Source organism: Thunnus maccoyii, chromosome 7 (genome assembly GCF_910596095.1).
Source record: "Thunnus maccoyii chromosome 7, fThuMac1.1, whole genome shotgun sequence".
In the NCBI taxonomy this organism is placed as follows: Eukaryota; Metazoa; Chordata; class Actinopteri; order Scombriformes; family Scombridae; genus Thunnus; species Thunnus maccoyii.
The window spans coordinates 9,390,718-9,411,616 of NC_056539.1; the positions used below are offsets into that span (position 1 = coordinate 9,390,718).

Sequence of the window (20,899 nt, forward strand, 5' to 3'; positions counted from 1 at the left end):
AGCTAAAGTGGCTATAATCTTGTATTCAGGTTGGGAACAAGCAGAGCCACAGTAGAGTGTGATACATCTGACTATTTAATATGTTGAAATCAAGACAACTTTTTGTTTCCAACAAGTTAGACAATATCATGCACGATGAGGGAGATGTATTGTAATGTAAAATGAAAACCTCAGACAATGTTTTTGCTGGCTACTGATACTGTGTTGCAAACTCACAGGGAATAATGAACACAGGTATGTGGAAGAAGGAAGGAAGAGCAGGTCCCACAATCCTGTTAGGGAGGCAGCTGTACAGGTTTTACCACTCTACTGCCAACACAGAGAAACCACACATTATCTGTCCTTGAATTAGATATTTCTCTCTTTTTTTTCACCAAGAATGATTTACATTTGCCATTCATGACAGCACGAACAGCATTTTGCAAAGTGTGGGGTGGAATAGGTGGGAAATCACAGGGGAGAGTGACACCTGGCCATACGAATATGTTGTATTTCTTATGCTTTGTATTTTTTATGCAAAGACAGAGTGGAAAATGCCCATCTCTGATCCACAGCAACTGCTTCCTGTGGTTCCACACAGAATGAAAGATTATGAGAAAATGAAGATTGAGCCTTAATTAATTAATTTGAAAAATACTGAGTTATTATGTAAATGTTCTAATACAAGCTTTATAATGTATGTGTTGCTTGTTTCCAGTTAATAGTCTAATAGTTCTGTGGAAATCTTGGTGTTTTTCTTGGGGTAGGAGCCATTTTTTTGATTGATACATTACCAGAAGATAACAATCTTCCACAAAATAGGACATTAGTTGTATATAATTCATGCAACAGAGAGTTGAGGAGACATTTAATGGGGAAATTACGAGTTTAAGAAGTTACAGATCAGCTGATGGCTTCAGGCAACAAGTTAAAAGCATCTACTGTCAAATATGGATGAATAAAGACGTTTGAGAGATCATAAGCAGCCAAATGAAGGATCATAATAACAGACTTGTGATGAATAAGACCAGGCGTTATTGAACCGCCTCTCCAGTTGATTTATAATCAATACAGTAATATTAACCCAGTCATTTCCTCTTAGTTCCCTCCTACATGTAGGTCAGCCAGGATCATCCTGCTCCACCCCCAGCAGGGCTCAGCTCAGCTCAAAAACAAAGAATCTACTTTTTTTTGCAGAGTTTTGGGGTTTCTGAGTTAGTGGGAATAATAACTCTTCCCTTGTGCAAACAGCTTGCCCAAACAGAGTCAAAGTGACAGTGTTCAGACCGTGCTCCCGCCCTGCCCTCCATTCCTCGTCACTGAAAAGCCTTCCTCATAAAAGAAGAAACACTTCCTCACACCGCGCGGCTCTGCTTCTGCAGCCAGATGAAAACCAAAGAGTGCCTGACCCACATGCGACATCAACTCATATCCTACATATTTTCGGTGCCGTAATCACTCCAAAACCGGATATGGCTCTTCTGCGGGGAGAAAACGCAAAGCTGCAGAAGCGGATCACATAATGAGAGAGGCGCGGCGGGGTCGCAGGATTTACGCACTGAAGCGGAGGGACTGTTTTTCCCGAGTTTTCTGGGCTCTAGGGGGGGTGAGGGGGGGACGCCACACGGGCATCATGAGAGGAGTGAAAGTTGATGAAGAGGAGAAGAGACATGGTCCAGCTTTCAGTCTACGCATCTGCTGAGCTGCTCCTCACCACGATTTCCTATCAGGTAGAAAGAGGATCGATGTTGATCACAACGCGTGCGCACAGAGATGGTTTATAAGTTGCATTTATCCGTGTTATTCTCCCTGAAGTCAGCTTTCTTTTGAATTTTCTCGCTTGTTTTAGGTATATCTCTATTCCACTGTCTATCAGCCCCTTCCTCACACACACAGTTATATTCTTGGATGCTGTGTATCTGTGCCATCTCTTCCTCTCTCCTGCAGACTGGCTACTGCTGAAGTGCAGCTGTAGTTGGAAGAAGTGAATTTCTGGAAGTCAGGGGTGCTTCGGAGATGCCGCTCCCCCGGGGCATGCTGCTCTGTCTGGGCATGCTGATGATGACTGCAGGGGGGGTCATGGCCCTGTGCGTGGGCCTTCCTAGCCATTCAGCACCGCTGTTCGGAGTCGGGCTGTTCCTGGGCCTGGGGGGCGTGGGGCTGCTGGTCAGTGGGCTCTGCATGACCATGAAGAATCTCCAGGTGGCAGTACCCGGTCACTTCCTCCTGCACCCCCGCACCGGCACACGCTTCAGCCCGCAGCAGGCACTGGCCATACAGAGGTACACATGCACCAAGGACACATGCACATAGCCTGCAGACACAGGTCTTCTTTGGCAAATTTTTAAAAACTTTTCACAAAAATATCTAAAATAGTCATGAATAGAGCATGTGTGAGATAACATGGAGCAGTCATGTCATCACGAGATAGATCAGAGGGATAGGGAATGGAGGAGCAAAGAGAAGATATTTAAATACATACTGACTTCTCTAATCTTTGCTTTTTATGAAATACTGGATAGTGTCACCTCTCCAAGCCCCTAAAGAAGTATTCAAATGAAACGATCCGAGACTTGTAGAGGGGTGAAACTGCTCACATCTCATAGGCATAAGCTATGAGCTACTTAAACTGCATCATTTTAATGGCTCACATGCCAAAAAGATCGGAAACTACTAGCATGGAAGACAGCAGACTTAGAAAGTGAAAAGCAACACTTCTATCACTAACATCTGAGGTGAGGAAGTTTGCAGGCTTCCCTTGTTTTGTTCTAGATACATAAACGCACATACAGACAAATGCCAGAACACGCAGTCCTGTGAGAGGAGCTGACAAAAGTTGTTGTTGTTGAACAGATCTCTTGGACGCATCAGCACACATTAGTTTATAGTGTGCAGTTTGACAAAGAGCAGCAAAGTGCATTAGGGACGTTGACTTAATACTGAGATTTGGAAAGGAGCAGATTTTCTTATTATGGACTAATTATAGAAGTAGGTCATGAGGAAAACAGCGGACACACATGCATGTGGTTGACAGGCTCCCCTGGCATTGTCTGAGGTAATGTACGATAGCCTGCAAATTTAAACAAGACAAGCTCTGCTCATTGTCCATTGCCGTGGAAGAGTTTCCATCATGTAGGCTTTTTCTACCTCCAGACACTGAGCTGACAAAACTCAGAGTGATCAGTATTTCTGTCTCTTGAGATACAGACAATGGATGTAGAATTATAATGTTTGTTTGAGGGATTGAAGGATAATAAAATCACCACAGAAGATCATTATGCAAACAAGATAACGCATTTCCTGAAGAAAATGTGGTGTGATATTTGGGAGCTGACATGCATCACTGGAAATATTGTGAGTGAAGGAGCAGCTGAAGGCTTGTGAACTACAAGATGAAAGGAATGAGATTTGATTAAAGCGTATTTTAAAGTGTACTCACCGAAAGGAGTCGACTGTCAGTTGGAGCGTAAGTGCTGAAAGAAGCGTAAGTGTGTGTTGAAATGTTATCATTGAAGAGTCAACTAGAGCTGCAACGATTAATCAATTGACAGAAAATTAATCATTAACTATTTTGATAATTGATTATCTGTTTTGAATAATTTTTGAGTTAAAATGCTAAAATTCTCTGGCTTCGGCTTCTTTCATGTGAATATTTTCTGGTTTCTTAAGTCCTCTATGATAGTAAAGTGAATATCTTTCAGTTGTGGAGTGTTGGTCAGGACAAAACAAGACAATTTAGGTTGCATCTTCAGCTTTGTGATCAACATCTCTCACAGTTTTCTGCTATTTTATAATAAAAAAAAAACAAACACAAAAAATGATTTGTTGCAGCCATAGAGTCGACTATCAGTTGGAGTGTCAGTGTAGAAAGGAATTGAAGTGTAAGTTAAAGTTTAATTAAAAAGAATTGACTATCAGTTGGATTGTTCATGCTCAAAGGAGTTGAATTGTAGATTAAAGTGTAATATAATAATCATTATAAAGTATATTTGTGTAGCACCTTTCAAAACCAATGTTACAAAGTGCTTTACACATAACTAACAATAAAAACAGAATTACAGGAATAAAATCTAAATGCAGACACCAGTAAAAACCAATGTTAGAAAGTAATTTACATAAACATGAGATTAAAAAAAATCCCAAAAATGCAGCACATAAAACATAATGAGTTGTCACATAAAAAAATGACTCATAAGCTAACCGATAAAAATGAGTTTTAAGAGGTGATTGAAAAGAAGATAATGAGTTGGTTAGTCTGAGCTCCTCAGGCAGCTTTAAATCTATGACACAAGTAATCACTGAAAGGAGTTGACTAACAGTAAGTGCTGAAACGAGCTGAAGTGTAAGTTATAGTCAACTCCTTTCAGTGTCTGAGTGCTGAAAGGAGTTGTTACTCACTGCTGGGAACAGTGGTGAGCTTGATAGAAAAGTGTTGTCCTCCTGCAGGCTGCTTCAGTGACGGGATTTAAAACCTATTTTTCTGTTGAAGCTCTAATTGCAGTAATAAACATCTTGAGCGTAAGCCCCGCTACTCATATTAAATCACATAATAGGTTTTCTCATTAGTTTCATCATTCATTTGGATACAGTGTACAAGCATAGAGTGTCAAGACATTAAGTTGGGACTCTCGTTTAATCCCTGTTTGCTCACACGCTCAATATAAAGCATTTTGCTTTAATTTATTCATCTGTACAGTTGAAAGGGATGAAAGTTGAAAACATCAGGAGGGAGACAGCTGGTCGATTATTACTGTGGTTGTACAGGAGTTGCTTTTTTATACCTCTTTTACCCTGGTCACACTGTGAGGGGAAGAATCACACACAGACTGACAAGAGACAGACAATCTTCCTAACAACTTAAACCCATCTGTTTTTCATTGTTTATTAAACTGTTATTATTTTCTTTGAGCACAAGAGATGATACTGAAGTGAGACATTTATTACAGTGATCTTAATCAGGCAAACAAGACATGCATTCAAATACTCTGTGCATGTTTTATCTTGTGCTGCTGCTGTCTTTATATTAATCTGACAGCATTGAAATTAGACTTGAAAGTACTGAAAGTATTAGTAGGGCCGACCAAGTAAAACTGGTGTTGAGACTGTTGTGACTTTTGCATAAAAGTGAGACGCATTTATTCAGACATGAGACCAAGACGTTAAATTGCCACCATATTTATGTTAAGAGTTTCATGTAAGTGTGATTACTGAAGCGAGTGGATGTGTAAGTGCGGAAAAGAGCTGAAGTGGGAGTTAAAATAATCACTGAAAGGTGTTGACTGTCAGTTGAAGAGTTGGTGCTAAAAGGAGTTAAAGTGTACGATAAATTATTAAATTAATTGTAATTATGTGAAGGAGTTGACAACTGAATCAGTTCAAGTGTAAGCACTGAAGGCAGTTAAGTGAAAACACTGAAAGGAGTTGAAGCGTAAGCTCTGTAGTGTATAAAACGCTTCTCATTTCCTATTTCTTATTTCTCTCTTCAGGAGGTTGGACCGAATTCGTCGGGAGATGTCAACAGACTCTGTCAGCACGAGACCAGAGCCGGAACCCTCCCTCCCGTCAACCCCACCTCCCTGGACTATGGAGCCTCCTCCGTCCTACGACACAGTGATGAAGAGCCAGGAGCACAACCAGCAGCTTTAACCCCTCACTCTGGTGGACATATTTACTTTATGTCAGTGCCTTTTGTCTTCGGTTCTCAGCGGGAACCTTGAATGAACAATCGGTGCTATCGGTGAACGCTATCGCTGCAACGGGCTTATTCTATGCCTTAAGGCAGCCGCCCTGATCCTCAACATGGGCCAAGTAGCAGGAAGAGACTGCAGCTGGTTAAAGACTCATACAGACTGAGCCCCAGTGTAGCCTCTTTGTCTGTGTTGCGACTGATCGTGAAAGGAATTGAAATGATCACTACAGCTGCTTCACTCTCTAAACTAAGGGCCTTTCTCAAGACCATTATGCAACTTTTACAACAAAGTTGAGGGATTCACGTCAACAGATTGGCTGCAAGCCTCCTGTAGACACATAATTAGGATATTGTATTAGCCTGCTTGACTTCATGTGACCTACTACTGTGGATGCACAGCACTCTTCTTCAATCACTATAACAACTTTCCTCACAGTTCCTGTTTGTATCTGCACTCTATATTGTCATGACTTAGCACAACAATCATTCATTTCTCCAATGCAAAGTGCCTTAACCAGTGACAGCTGAATGTCAACAATACAGTGTTATTCATCTTTCAGCTTTGTATCCAGTATTTGAAGAATGTCCACTGTTAGTTCTATGTTGTGATGTTACCATAAACCTGAGTTAATGAATAGCTATGGCGCTCTCTGTGGGTGGTGTCTGTTCTCAGAAATAATGGATTGTTTATTTAAGAGGGAAACACCGAAAGGCAGAGAACAGATATGGCAGCTAATTTAAAAGCCACGTCCAAACCAAGCAAATGAACATGGATACTGTTCAGAAGCTGAGTTGCTGGCTCCTTTTTGCCAGCAGCTTGAGGCAAGGTGACCTATCAGGTACACACACACACACACACACACACCTGCAATTTTATACCTGACCTGGCCAGGCTGTCTGCAGGCTGTAATAAGCAGCAGAGTGGAACCCTAACTGTGTTTTCTCCACCCTCACCTTCAAGCCCTGACACAGAACAACATTAAATCTCTTCTCACTGGTAGCACAACAGGTGCTCCAGTTACCAGTTTACACATATAAGAGCTTCAGTAGCCAGCAGTGGTTTCAGCGATGGTCGAGGGGAAACCGTATCGGTACGGGCTGATAGTAGCAGGGCTGTGCATGACCGCAGTCGGCCTGTTCATCATGACTCAGGAGCGACCGCACATCTATGGCACAATGTGCGGTCTGGGCGTCATCATGGTGTGTCTCGGGACTGTGTGGAGCCTCTGCCAGTGCTATCCCAAGGTAGATACAGACTGTGTGTGTGTTGGAGAGAAAAACACAGGAAATAATATGCGATAATGTCATGCAGGGATGGTAATGGAGATAATTGTGTGTTTGTTAGGTTATTTTGGCTCCTGGGATTCAGGAAGAAAGCCTAGAAGATCTAGAGTTTACTGCAGCTGCAGCAAAACATGAGAGGTACACACACACACACACACACTGTCCTAATGGCCCACAGACAAGCGGGTGTTCATTCAGGTCTTAATGATTCCTTGTGGTCGGTCTGTGTGTCTCAGGACGCTAAGCGACCGTCATGTAGTGGGCGAACATGGCGACAGCAGCAGCAGCGTGATGTGTCTGAAGGGAGGGAGGGTCTCCACTAATACACAGTAGATTCTAATTTTATTATCTTTACAGGAAAATTAATGGTGATGTAATGGAGTAGCACTGGCAGCAGGGAGGTAATGGAGAGTGGTGAGGAAGAGAAGAGCAGAATAAAAGAAAAAGGAGAGATGAGAGCAGTTAGAAACATGGGTGGAGACACTGTGGAACGCTTCTCTCTCCCTGAACAATGACCATTAATGTTCCCTTGATTAAAGCAATTGAGCCACAGTTAGTGTAGTGGCAAGCGGTTGAAAACCTGCATGTGAATGTTTGCAATTACATGAGTGTTCAGCAGCCAGATAAAGACATGCACACTCAGCAAATCCTGCCTAAGGAGAAAAAAAGTAAGAAAATGAGGACAAAATGCTGGAACTAGACTAGCCTTTCTATTTCTGTCCCTCCCCCTCTCCTCCCCCCTTTCTTATTTCATTTTAGGCATGCTGAGGCTCTGCCAGGTTTCTGTGGCCAAAAGTCAAGTAACAGCAGACTTCTCCCCGAGGCCCTTAAGAGCCAGTGTCACAGCTGTCCCACACTGCAGCTGGTCTGAGGCAGGGACACCATCATCATGACACTCAGGACAGTGATAAGATCTCATGATGCTGTTTGAGTGTGTTTATGTGTTTTTTTACAGCTAATGTAAGTGTCTGTTTCTATATTAACAGTTTTGCATCACTTTGTGTCAGTGTGATGTGGTTAATAAAGTCGAATGTGTGTTGCATGGTAGTTCCAGAAGATGGCACTATTTACTATATGAAAGGGAAAGGGAATTTGTATGTAAACCTGAGAGACAGTGAGAGACACACATGTATTTGTTAAATAAGAGGACACTGCACTGACCTACATTAACACCACTAAGACAATTTTTTTGTATAAAAAAAGACACTGTACTTCAGCAACTTAGTGTTGCACTTCCATAGAGACTCGCAAGAGGCACATTTAAAAATGAACCATAAAAATGGGTGCAGTCGATCTCTTGACTTTTATTCTCTCCAGTATGGCGTATGAGTCAAGCTCTGAAAATAGTGGATCTTCCCATAATGCAATTCTATGCTAGTGTCTTAATTTACAGGTCCATGTCTTTCAAACTTAAAGGAGCTTTCTTGTAAACAGACCAAAGTTACATTCACATTCAGTGTTTGTCATCAAAATGCATTGCGTGTATCCTTGAGGCCTAACAAAACATGCTGAATGCATTTTGTTCCTCATAAAATATTTGGAAATATCCGTTGCTACATTTGTTGTTGATCAGCAGAATAGCGTGAAACTGGTGGCAGGAATATGGAACGTGTTTCTTATGTGCATCCTCATGCTCGTGCACCATATGAACAAATCAGGGACCCACTTGTAAAAAAAACATGGCTCTGCAGCACTACTAGTGGTCAAAAACTCCACAAGGCACCTTTAATGGCACCAGTTTTTAACAGTTTTAAGCTTTCTGTTATGAATTTGTAGTCTCATATTAGAGGTGGCGAAAGTCACTCTGTAGAAGCACATAACCCTAGTTTCTCTTACCTATCACTATCTGGTAAAGGTGTTTAGTGGCTTAATGAGAACACCGCTATCTCTTAAAGGTGGTTAAAAATGCTGTCACACTACAACATGTCCGGTTAGAAACACAAGAGGTTGCCATTGAAGTTCGGAACGCTTTATTTATCACTGCCACCATTAGCACACACTTTCAGTTGACGTTGGGATGTGGTTGGCTTCTATGAACGCAGACAACTTCGAGAGAGTTCAACAGGGGAGGTTTTAGGCTCTATAATCCTCTCTGGCGCACTGAGTCCGATACTTTCTCTTGGAGCACAGTAACTAATTGTGCTGCATAGAATAGCGGCAGCTGTGTAATCCTATTGGCTGCTGGCTGAGGTAGAGAGGTAGACAGTGTGGAGAGAGAGATAGCCTGACCTGGGCGGCAAAACAGCCCAAGGCACAAAATGCCCCAAAATATATATACAAAAAAATACTGCAAAGCAGCAGATGCTATGGACTACATCAGAATGTAAATGCTCACAACCTTGTATCTCTGTCCTCTCTGATAATTTCTTCCATGCTTAAGATTTTTTACTTGAGCTGTAAGATTGAAAAATATAGTTACATAACTCCGGGAATTCAGAAGTACACAAAATTTACTTTCTCACTATTTGTCTCTACAGTAAAATTGTTGCTGTCATAATTTCCGCCAATCATCAATGCCAGAATCCCACTGGACATGCACTGTAAAGGTCAGTGTATGTGGGATCAAAGTTCAATTTATTTGAATAGTTTACCTTTAGAAAATCAGTGTACTGTTGTATGAGGCCCACTTTTAGTGAGAAAGCTCAATCTAAGATAACCCTGATGACATCATCAGGGTTGTTTTCTCAGTCTTGACAAAGTTCCTCCAGATCCACAGAGGACATTATGTAACTTATTACACAGGCCAAGTTGTACTCCTCATGATGAGTAAACTCTCTCCATGTGTAAAATCAGTGGGGTGCACCTTTAAGTGCACTGTAGGATTTAATAATCACTTATTCTGTTAAAAAAAAAAAAAAACTACACATGAACTCACCATGGTGAGCCTCTCTGCACACAGTATGAGTTCAGGCATAAACAAACTCGCACTGACATGTATAATTCACATTGTTGTGAGCACACATGTGAAAACAGTCTTTACAAATTAACTTGAACTGAGAGGAAGTTTTTTTTCTCAGATTGATATTTAATAATTTCAGGGAACTTTGTGGGGAAGCATGAAACATGACTCCTCTACTGTAAGAGGTGTTTTTAACGGAGGAGAATCATTCGATACAAAAGCGGTGGCGTGAGCCCCAGGAACGTCACAAGTCCCCGCCTTATATTATAAGAATCAATTGTTCGATTTTTTTTTCTCAATCAGAATAGATGGTTGGAGGCGTTATCTGACAGTCAGGCTCACGGCACGCGCGGCTGTCGGAGACACCAAAACATCTGGATCACTCAGACTGAAATAAAAACTCATCAGTGGATTTGTGTCATTTCACACTTATCCTAATTTTACTGAAAACGATCCAGGATCAGTGTGAAGAATGCGTCGCACCTCAGTCTGGATTGGCTTGGTGCTGTGTTTGTGCGCATCTTTGGCCGCGAGCGCGCAGGACTACCCCGAGGACGACGAGATGATCCTGGATCTGATCCGTGAGGACGGGACTCAACCTGAAACCGGAGCCGAGCCCGCTGCTGAGTTTCTCAGGTGCAGCAAGGTAATAATCATCATTTATCTGTCTGAGAAATCAAAGCATCTCCGTTTTTACCTGCGTTTGAGCACCTGACAATTTTCTGCGGCTGCACCCTCCACTGATGGAGTGTCACCTGTGATAAGCATTAAATCTGGAGTCATAAATGTTGAGATGTTTTTATCTGGATTCTTCTTTGGTTTCATGGTGGCAAATAATCCATTAGACAATCTAGAAAATACACCACCTTATACTTAAATGTGTTCTTGCAAACCAACAACCCAAAAGTTGCAAATTTTATTTTTGCATGATTAAAACATGATCTGTAAATGATTAAGTTACTTTTTTTGCAAGTACGTCTCATATTTCCTGCATGCGGACAGAGCACCTGTACTCTATGTTCTCTGTGCTGTGCTGCAGGCGGCGTGGCGCGTGCCCGGTCAGTACCTGGTCATGCTGCATCAGGGGACGCACGAGTCTCATGTCCAGAGGACCATCAGGAGGCTGAGAGCCAAAGCAGCCAGGAGAGGCTACCTGGTGGAGATCCTGCAGACCTACTCTGGAGCTCTGCGCGGCTTCCTGGTCAAGATGAGCAGCGACGTCCTTCATCTGGTAACTGCTCAGCTGTTATCACGCTGCTGCTGTGCTCACCTGTATCAACCTAACATGTGGAGAACAAAAGTCTGAATTAACTTCAAGTGTGTGAAGACACCAACTATCAGAAAAAATGTAATCTTATGGGCTAATATCAACAAAAATGCATTTCTTTTGGCTATAAATGTTTTCAGCTCCTTGGAAGTTTTCATGTTTTGTTGTTTTAACTGTTTGAAGCACAGTGGATTTGAAGTAATAAGGTATAAAGACTTCAGTCATATAGCACCTTTCAAAGAAGTGTTACAAAGTACTTTACAGTAAAACAAAGATAAAACATGCAGAGAAGATTAAAAATGATGATAAGCATTAAATAAAATCTAAATAGTAAAAGGTAAAAATGAGCCACTTAAAGGAGCAATGTGTAGAATTTAGTGGCACCTAACTGTCAGGTTTCAGATTGCAACAAACTAAATACTCCCCCTTATGAGCGTGTAGGAGAACCTACATTGGCTGCGAAACTCGTGAAAAATGCAAGACGCCCTCTCTAGAGCCAGTGTTTGCTTTGTCCGTTCTGGGCTACTGTAGAAACATGGCGGTACAACATCTCGGGCTCCATGGAAGAGGACCCGCTCCCTCTGTAGATATAAAGGGCTCATTCTAAGGTAACAAAAACCCAACAAGTATTATTTTCAGGTGATTATACACTAATTAAAACATACTTATGAATATTATATTCCATTTCTGCCAAGTCAGTTCTGCTAAGATGCAACGAAATCTTACACACTGGTCCTTTAAAAAAATGACAGTGATTTTAGATTGTTTAGTTAGGAGTTGCAATGAGATAAAAATGAGTTTTCATCTAAATAATGGAAAACATGTCATTAGCACCAGGCTTCATCAGGTCATACAATTGCACATCATCCGCCTAACAATGGTCGTCTATAGCTATTATGTCTGCAGATGATATGCCCAAAGGTGGAAATGTAGATATGTTTGCATCAGCTTTACACATCTGTGTGTGGTTGGCTATCATCAAACTTAATTATTATGACGGCCAAAATGCCCATTACACTACCATGGGACCTACTTTGATCACACCCACATAAAAACATTATGTATGTGTTCCTCTCAGGCGGTGATGCTCCCTCATGTCCAATATATAGAAGAGGACTCATCCATCTTTGCTCAGAGCGCCCCTTGGAACCTTCAGAGGTTACTGCAGCCTCTTGGTAGCACCTTGGAGAACGCAACATACAGGCCACCCAGTGAGTCAGTCTCTGTCTCACACACACACACACACACACACACACACACACACACACACCCAAAGTAATTACATTCTCAAACCTTCCGTCCTCTGCAGATGATGGAGGGTTGGCGGAGGTGTATCTGATGGATGGCAGTGTTCAGAGTTCTCACAGAGAGGTTGAAGGACGAGTGGTCATCACAGACTTCAATAACGTCCCTGAGGAGGATGGAGTCAGAGTCCATAGACAGGTTACACACATATATACACACACACACACACACACACACACACACACACACACACACACACACACACACACACACACACACACACACACACACACACACACACACACACAAAGGAAATACTCACACTTGCACAATACTTATATTTATAAGTGCAGTTCAATAACAAAGCTTTCAATTCCTCAGTGAGTTTCACAGTTTTGTGTGACCCTCTCTCCTCTGTAGGCCAGCCAGTGTGACAGTCACGGCACACACATGGCTGGGGTTGTGAGTGGGTCAGACTCAGGTGTTGCTCGGGGCACTGGTGTCAACCTGGTCCGTGTGCTCAACTGTCAGGGGAAGGGGACTGTGTCAGGAGCTCTGGCAGGTAGGACTCCCTCTGTCATTATATGAATATTATATTTATGAACAACAAATAGTCTTTGGATGTTTTAAAAAGTTAGTAAGATCATGCTTTAAAGGATAGTTTCACAATTTTTCAAGTCCGTCTTAAAACAACAGTCAGGTGTCCATATGAACAGTGACAGAGATTTTCCTCGCTGTAATCATCCCTCCTATTCATACTAGCTATTAAAAGATCTCCTTCAAATGTGCTTTCAGTGTAAGTGATGGAGGCCAAAAGCCACAGTGTGTCCACACAGTCATTCTGTGCAAAAATGTAATTAAAAGTTTATCTGAAGCTTCTTCTGAGGCTTCAGCAGTCTGAGTTAGTCATATCAAGTGAATATCTGCCACATTTAGTCTTTTTAGCATCAAATTCCCTCTTTGTGTTTTTTCTCAGACAGTGTTTCCCTGTTGAGCTGTGGTGGAAGTATAGTAACAAAAAAAGGAACTTTGGAACTAAAAAGACTAACGTTGAAAGATATTTACTTGATTTCACTTATTTTGATGGCTGAAGCTTCATATTAGCTTCAGATAAACTTTTAAATACATTTTTGCAGACAGAGGCTTGTGGATTTTGCCCCTGATCACTTACATTGTAAATGAGGAATGATTATGGAAAGAAAAATCTATTTCAATGTTCATTTGAGCACCTACCTATTGTTTTAAGACAGACTTGAAGAACTGTGAACCCTTCCTTTAAACCTGTTCACAGTAGTAATTTCTGTACACTGACTTTATTTTCTTACTTGAACATCATTCTTCTCTCTTCCTCTCAGGCATGGAGTATATCCGAGCGACTTTACTGGCCCGTCCGGTGAATGCTGTTATCATTCTGCTGCCTTTCATTGGAGGCTTCAGCCGATCATTAAACGCAGCCTGTCGGGACATGGTGGCTAACGGAGCCGTGGTCATCGCAGCAGCGGGGAACTACAGAGATGACGCCTGCCTCTACTCGCCTGCTTCAGAGCCTGAGGTTACATTATAATTCATCTGAGGAGCCTGACATTTACACGCTGTACCACCTACTCACAACCATTACTCTAACTTCTCATGTGTGCAGGTCATCACAGTCGGGGCAGTAAACTCAGCCGACCAGCTCATGTCACAGGGAGCAGGTGGCAGCAACTTTGGCCGCTGCGTTGATCTGTTTGCGCCTGGTGATGACATTGTTAGTGCCAGTAGTGACTGCAGCACCTGTTTTACCTCCCGAAGTGGAACCTCCCAGGCAGCTGCACACGCTGCTGGTATACACACACACACACCTAAAACATCTAAAAACAACACAAGTAACCAAAAACAAAGCATGCACCTGTGGCTGCAGAATAAATGATTTATATTCATGTGTAGGTATAGCAGCAGTGATCCTGTCGTCCAATCAGAACGCGTCACCGGTGCAGGTCCTGCAGGTGATGCTGCACTATTCCATCAGCAACAGAATCAACCTTCTCCCTCTGTCTGAAACACATCATCTCACTACTCCAAACCTGCTGGCAGCTATGCCTCCTGCCAACAACACAACAAGTTAGTGACTCACACTTTGTGATCTTACACACACGAACAGCATCTGTGTGTAGTTTACACTGTGTGCTCACTTGGGTGTGTAGGTGGGGAGCTTCTGTGTCGGTCAGTGTGGTCAGAGAGGTCAGGGGTCACGAACACGGACAAGACTATCAGTCGCTGTCGTCAGGGGGAGGAGATGATGGGCTGCAGCAGCTACGCTCCTGACGGTGTACGCGTGGGAGAAACTGTTGCTGTGAGTTTAAATGGACTTCTCTAAAAATCTTTCATCTAATGTCCACAAACATCAGAAGTGACTGATGCTTCAATTCTGTGTTAACAGGTGAACAGCGGGCAGATGGAGTGTGTTGCCTATAATGGTGCTGGGGGTAAAGGTGTGTATGCTGTGGCCCGTTGCTGTGTGAAGAGTGGTCTACAGTGCCAGGTCCATGCTAGTCGTGAGCCTGGGCAAGATGCTGAGTGTGACGGCCTGCAGCACCACCTGTCTGGTACGTCACAGATAGGATCATACTACTGACAGAGCTTAAAGGGGATGTATTATGCACATTTCCAGGTCTTTATTTTTATTCTGGGGATCTAATGGAATATCTTTGCATGTTTTACGGTTAAAAAACTCCTTTATCTTATACTGGATCTTTATGCAGCTCCTCAGTTCAGCCCCTGTCTATAACAGGCTGTTTTAGCTCCTGTCTATTTAAGGACCCCCTCCTGAGGAGCCCACTCTGTTCTGATTGGTTAGCTTCTGGAAGACGTCTCTTAGCAAATACATTCATACATGTTTGAGCCAAAAACTGATCTGAAATATGCGAGTGGACAACATGAACAAACCATGAAATAACCTGAGCAACAAATGCTACTTAATGGACATAAGCCCTGGTTTTTGACTTCCAGGGAGTATTTTTACATATGTTCACCTTAAGTTTTGGACCTTTGACCATGTTTAACATGGACATCTAACATTATAACAGTATAGAAATGAATAAAGAAAATCACAAAAAGCATGATATATCCCCTATAAAGGAATAGTTCACTTTCAGGTGACAGATCAATACCACTCATTAGCCAGCTAGCCTGGCACTGTCCAAAAGGTAAAAAATATCAGCCTACCAGCACCACTAAAGCTAATTTATCAAAGCTATATTTTGTTTTATATTCTGACACTAAACCCCCTGTAACAATCACAACTCATTGTTTTTACACTTTGGTTTTTGTACATATTAAACGAACAAGATAGAACGTGTTAATTAGTGAACTTTACAGGTGCTGGAAGGCAGATTTCTTTTACCTTTAGATAAGCTAACTGTTTCCCTGTTTCCCATCTTTATGCTAAGCTAAGCTATCTGGCTGCTGACTAACCTTTTATTTAGCACACACATGTAAAAGTAGCATCAATCTTCTCATCTAACTCACAGCAAGAAAGCAAATGAGCATATTCCCCAAATATGTCAAACTATTCCTTTAAAAAGGGTATATTTTGAAGAAGTCAAAGTTACTATACCGTACTATATATAAACTGTCCTTTAAATCTTGTACAAGCTTTTGATGTGGCTGCATTTAGAACATCTTGGTCAATTATGCTAGTTACCATGGCAATCACCCTGAAAGGAAAATTAACTCCCTGCTATTATAAATACCAGCTTTGTGTGTGGCATAAAGACTGGGGGTTTTCAAACGCTGTTTTAACACATTTACATGATATTCCTTATTGATTACCCTCACGATGAATTTGGGTTGGAGAGTGTGTCACTGCTTGTCTGACAATCACTTATAGCTAACGTAATTGTTTAAAGTTTTTTTCTTGTGTGATCTCCTGTTAACATACAGCGCTTCTCTTGTTAGGCTGTACATCTCGGTCCACTGCTGAGATCTTGTCAGACTCACGTCCACATCACGGTGATCGGAGGCGTTGCGTGGTGAAAGAAGAGGTGACATCACATGCGGTGTGCTGCCATGCTCCGTCTCTGGAGTGCAACTTGTTGGAAAACATATCAGCTGATAAAGAGCAGGTGAATGAGAGAAATGTCTTTTAACATCACCTCCTCAACTTTCCCTCAGACTCTGACTGAACTCTAACATCGCTGCTGTTCTTCTCCAGGTCGAGGTGTCCTGTCCCTCTGGCTGGACTCTGACCGACTGTAGTGCTGTCTCCCAGGGCTCTGCTATCTTGGGGCCAGTTGCTAGGGGCAACAGTTGCCATGTCCGCACCGCCACAGGAGCAGATGGGGCAGCTGGCATCGCTGTCTGCTGTCGCATCAGACCACCAGAGCAGCCCACCACAACTCCTCACTGATCACTGATCATCTCACTTTGATGTCCAACACCGTGGAAACAGCTTGGATATTTCTTTAATGCAGTGTTGTCATATTTGTCTTTCATCACCTTTAGACCCCAGAATACTCAGGTGTGACTATGAGCACTTCTGTAAAACTGTTCAGTTTTAGGATTAGATCCAGATCAGCTCCAGCACACACATTGACTTACAAATGTTGCCTCATCTAGTACTGTCTTCTTATCTACATTTAAACCATTTCACATACACAGTTTGTAAAATGTAACCAAATATTTTTGTATCTTTTTACATAACAATTTAAAAAGCTTTCTTGAATATATGATTCATTTATTAAAACAAATGTTGACTTAGTTGTTTTATCTGACAGACTGTCTGTGTGTTGTTTGAATTCAAGTGAACATTATAAGACAGGTTACAATAGTTTAAGAACGTGGTTCTCAAAGTGGGGTACGGGGTAATTCCGTCCACAAGTAACACAATGACATTATGTATGACTATTTTGTCATGGGTTTCATACACTTTAATTTATAATTAAATTAAATTAAATTTTGTAATAAGACATCTAAAAGTAAAAATCTTATCAGATGGGAGACCCTGGGACAAAATCTTATCAAATGGGGGTCTGTGAACTAATTTTTGTCAGTTTAGGGGTCCTTGATGTGAAAAAGTTTGAGAACCACTGGTTCTTGACTGCACTGTGTATTTGACCCAATGTTTTCAGCTGGTTTAGGACAATACTCTGTTCCTAAAAGAAGGATACCCAGACAATGAAAAGGAAGTAGCAAATAAAAGGATGCAAAGACAGCTGACAAAGTGAACACAGTGACAGACTGCAGTTCAGTCAAAGCCAGATGCACTGAAATATCTATCAGAGTACACACAACTAAACACACAGTGGGTGGCTCAGTCAGCAGCAGGAACAGCTGCAGGCACTCAGCTGTAATAGAAGCTTGATTAATACGCTGGGTTTCTCATGCTCACTTTGCATTTGTCTGAAGATGCAGACAACAAAAGTTAAATAGCGGACTTTGCTCTCTGTCTGGAGGATAACATGGGATGAGGTACTGAGTGGAGATCCTACAGCAGGCTACAATTAAAATGTACAAATGAAAATTAAGATGCACCAACATGATGTCAGGTAGATCTCTGGCCTGAAATAAAGTCATGAATAATGAGACAATCTGTAAATGTACATGAAAAACAATGTTTACAAAAGGTTGTGCATTCCAGTTTATTTTATATCAAATTTCCCCTTAATCAAACTCTGATGTACAAATTAAAACTGAGTTTTAACATGCATTACAGAATCCTGTGATGGCAGAAGTGAATTTTCAAAATTGAATGACAGTAAAAACCCGTATAGATGCCAATCCATACCCACGCACTTACCCATCCCTCCCTGCATCCCAGGATTAAAACAAAAGATTGTTCTGAAGTGTTTTTTCCTTCTTTTTTTTTTTTTTTTTTTTAAAGTAGTTGTGATGTAGCAGAGGGGCAAACCTAGGAGAGACTCTCGGCTGAATTATCACTTGGCACAGACTGCATGCAGCTCCATCAGATAGCACGTAACCAGCCACAGAGGAGGGGCGTGTGTTTGTGACAGTAAGTGCTAATGACCAAATTACACAGCAAACAACACAGGGGGCTGTTTTTTTTTTTCCTCCGTCACACAGAAAAGACAAACTTCACCACCACTTACTGCCACACATGCAAATGTGCCAGAGAGCACAACATGACATTCACATCTAGTGAGATAGAGAGGAAAATGGGCTGGGGGGATGTGTGGAAGGGCTAAAACAATGTCTTCCCTCTCCTCAGGCTCCGAGAGCCCACAGCAAGGACGCAGAGGAGCCTCAGTGGATTGATTACGTGATGACTCCAACAGAAAACCATTTTGCATGATTGCTTCGTAGGTCCTCACACTGTAAACATTGACCTGTTAAAGCTGATAGCTAGTCTGCTAAGCTAGTTTAAGCTCATGTCTTCAGAACATCTGAGTGAAAGTGTGGCTTCCTTAAAACTATCTAGCATAAATCAGTATCTACAAAGTGTCTCTGCTTGAGTGCAGAGTGAAAAGAAGCAGCATTTGACCATCACTAAAACCCTGTCCTGTCACCTCAACCCTGTTTTATTAGGGTAACCCCCCCCTCTCCCCCATACACACAGAATTATCAACCAACAGTAACATTTCTACAATCCTTTGTCACAACACACAGAGGACATTCCCTGTATTGTTTTGGGTCTAGCGGGAGATGAAGAAGCCCTGTTGCACTACTACAGTGAGACTATTTGACCACAGGAGACACTGGTTTGGTGTCACGGTCAGGACAGGTGGAGAAGACGTTAACGCACCTCCACAGAGACGTGACAATATGGTGTCAGAGGTGGGACAGGGGGAGAGATCGGGAGGTTAAGGCACTTCAAGTCTCCCGATGATTGGGGGATGATGGTTACACGGGGATGTTGTTCTTGAGTGAAAACTCGGGCTACATTTGGGTTAGGCTCCTCTGTGTTTCCAAAGGTAGACAAAAGCAAAAGGCAAAGCAAAAAGAAAACTCCATCGAAAAAAAAAAAAAAAAATCAAACCTGATAAAGCAGAGGTAACAGTGAGGCGAGGACCTGTTCTTTATGTGTTTGTGAGTGAAGTGAATGATGTGACACACGCTTGCATGTTTTTCACAAGTTCTACCATAGTGTGTTATTCTTTGTGTGTGCGTGTATACCCTTGGCACCTAAAAAATAAAACATGCTCCTGAGCTCCCCCTCAGTCACAACTGATCTGTGGGCTTCCAGATCAGCTTTTTTCTTGCATAAGGCTTGAGTCCCTAAACATCCTCTCCAAAATTCAAATCCGTCCAGAGTCAAAGAAAGTGGCAAAGAAAATAAAACACGGCAATGAAAAGAGTAAAATCCAGCACATGAGGCTGCCTGTCAGCGAGAAGTAGGGAGAGTGCTGACCATGGCTGGCACTGCTTGTTTCAGATTTGCTGAGGGCTGGGATCTGTCCTGTTTCTAGGACAGGCCCCTGCCCGCGCTGCGTCCCCGTAGCGACACTATGGTCGCCAGGGGGTCAATGGTCAAGTCACAGGCAGAGTGGCTTGCTATCAGGGCTTCCATGTGTCTGCAGAAGTGGCACTGAAAATAGATCTTGAGTGTTAAAAGCAAAAGAAGAAGAGGACACGAGCACGAGGAGGCTCTAGAGGAACTGACCGGTGCTGCTGTACGTCACAATAGACTGGGCTGGACTATAAAGTGCATACTTAACCCCACCCCTCCCAAGTGCTTGTGTGTAAAGATGTTTCTGTACAAGTGCACACGCACTGTCTGTACGCCAAGTTCCTCTAGAGCGGCTAACGTGACCTCTTGCAATTGCATGGCTGTGGAGTTGAGCACAGGAGACTTTAAAATATTATCTTACATCGGAAATTACATCTATGGAACAAATCTTTACAATATGAATGTCTATGTAGATACATTGGCAAATATGAGCAGAAAATTGTTAAAACACAACCCAAACCCATCCTCCACCTCGCTGTCATTCTGAGTGAATGAATGAATAAAAGGATAAACTGAAGTCATCCGTGATTGTGGAAGATTTTGCACTTCCCCCGTAATCAACTCTGCTGCCCTTAATGCATCTCCACCATCGCCTTGGCTGGTCTGAAAGGAAGTAATTTATGATTTATTCATAGCTCCTTAGTTGCCGTAGCGACCGAGAGAATAATTGTTCTGATTGGCTTGTTGTGGAGTCCTAAATGTCCTGACCAATCAGAGGCGAAGTGCAGCCCTTTCAAATGGCTGCCCGGAGCTGTGCTGCCTCTCCTTATGGAGGGATCCTGCTGGTGGAGGAGCTAGGGGTCCACGTCTTCTAGATCGCTCTTTGAATCACCGAGCATCATGGGAGACTCTGACCCCTGTGAGAGAGAAAAGGTGCGCGTTTAATGTGAGAAATGTGGTGTTTTTGTGAAGAAAGGGAACAAATGGTGAATCATCTATGTGCTAGGCAGTGACAGTGGGATTATAACTTGTAAACAACACGCTCATTATCTGCAGTGTTCATGCCTGCGGCAGAACAATTCTGACAATCTTGTGTAGTGTGGGCATCCTGACAAGCACAGCATGAGTCAGAAAAAGAATGAAATCCACCAC

General features: G+C 42.4%; 4 protein-coding genes and 1 long non-coding RNA gene across 7 annotated transcripts in view; 3 read left to right on the forward strand and 2 right to left on the reverse strand.

Moving 5' to 3' along the window:
* Nucleotides 1-865: 865 nt before the first annotated feature.
* Nucleotides 866-6,305, forward strand: si:dkeyp-51f12.3 (uncharacterized protein LOC107988041 homolog). Its single transcript, XM_042416491.1, has 3 exons — nt 866-1,709; nt 1,927-2,261; nt 5,466-6,305. Exons 2-3 carry the CDS (start codon nt 1,996-1,998, stop codon nt 5,623-5,625), a joined length of 426 nt encoding a protein of 141 aa, XP_042272425.1. The 5' UTR covers nt 866-1,709; nt 1,927-1,995; the 3' UTR covers nt 5,626-6,305.
* A 90-nt stretch (nt 6,306-6,395) lies between these two features.
* Nucleotides 6,396-9,811, forward strand: bsnd (barttin CLCNK type accessory subunit beta). Its single transcript, XM_042416492.1, has 3 exons — nt 6,396-6,913; nt 7,014-7,090; nt 7,712-9,811. The coding sequence occupies exons 1-3, from the start codon at nt 6,737-6,739 to the stop codon at nt 7,821-7,823; spliced, it is 366 nt and encodes a 121-aa protein (XP_042272426.1). The 5' UTR covers nt 6,396-6,736; the 3' UTR covers nt 7,824-9,811.
* A 28-nt stretch (nt 9,812-9,839) lies between these two features.
* pcsk9 (proprotein convertase subtilisin/kexin type 9) lies at nt 9,840-17,109 on the forward strand. The gene is made up of 12 exons (XM_042416483.1): nt 9,840-10,497; nt 10,891-11,082; nt 12,197-12,329; nt 12,428-12,561; nt 12,784-12,925; nt 13,719-13,915; nt 14,003-14,186; nt 14,290-14,463; nt 14,547-14,695; nt 14,783-14,948; nt 16,300-16,466; nt 16,556-17,109. Exons 1-12 carry the CDS (start codon nt 10,324-10,326, stop codon nt 16,748-16,750), a joined length of 2,007 nt encoding a protein of 668 aa, XP_042272417.1. The 5' UTR covers nt 9,840-10,323; the 3' UTR covers nt 16,751-17,109.
* On the reverse strand, nt 11,692-16,364 carry LOC121900294. Its single transcript, XR_006096948.1, has 4 exons — nt 16,283-16,364; nt 12,412-12,529; nt 12,152-12,300; nt 11,692-11,721 (listed from the first exon to the last, which is right to left on the reverse strand). It is a non-coding gene; the product is annotated as an uncharacterized LOC121900294 (long non-coding RNA).
* Nucleotides 17,110-17,962: 853 nt separating the features above from the next.
* usp24 (ubiquitin specific peptidase 24) overlaps nt 17,963-20,899 on the reverse strand; it is a 35,146-nt gene continuing 32,209 nt past the window's right edge. For all 3 annotated transcript variants that reach the window (XM_042416480.1, XM_042416481.1, XM_042416482.1), the window contains one exon: nt 17,963-20,664. In XM_042416480.1, coding sequence (XP_042272414.1) covers nt 20,602-20,664 — 63 coding nt within the window. In that variant the 3' untranslated portion in view covers nt 17,963-20,601. The remainder of the gene's footprint in view (nt 20,665-20,899) is intronic.

What these genes read in the sequence shown, in the direction of transcription:
- si:dkeyp-51f12.3 (XM_042416491.1), top strand. Translation starts at nt 1,996, where the DNA reads ATGCCGCTCCCCCGGGGCATGCTGCTCTGTCTGGGCATGCTGATGATG. An exon ending in CAGGCACTGGCCATACAGAG is followed by an intron (nt 2,262 to 5,465) that starts GTACACATGCAC and finishes TTCTCTCTTCAG; the next exon opens with GAGGTTGGACCGAATTCGTC.
- bsnd (XM_042416492.1), top strand. Translation starts at nt 6,737, where the DNA reads ATGGTCGAGGGGAAACCGTATCGGTACGGGCTGATAGTAGCAGGGCTG. An exon ending in TCTGCCAGTGCTATCCCAAG is followed by an intron (nt 6,914 to 7,013) that starts GTAGATACAGAC and finishes TGTGTTTGTTAG; the next exon opens with GTTATTTTGGCTCCTGGGAT. An exon ending in GCTGCAGCAAAACATGAGAG is followed by an intron (nt 7,091 to 7,711) that starts GTACACACACAC and finishes ATTTCATTTTAG; the next exon opens with GCATGCTGAGGCTCTGCCAG.
- pcsk9 (XM_042416483.1), top strand. Translation starts at nt 10,324, where the DNA reads ATGCGTCGCACCTCAGTCTGGATTGGCTTGGTGCTGTGTTTGTGCGCA. An exon ending in TCCTGCCAACAACACAACAA is followed by an intron (nt 14,464 to 14,546) that starts GTTAGTGACTCA and finishes TTGGGTGTGTAG; the next exon opens with GTGGGGAGCTTCTGTGTCGG. An exon ending in TATCAGCTGATAAAGAGCAG is followed by an intron (nt 16,467 to 16,555) that starts GTGAATGAGAGA and finishes GTTCTTCTCCAG; the next exon opens with GTCGAGGTGTCCTGTCCCTC.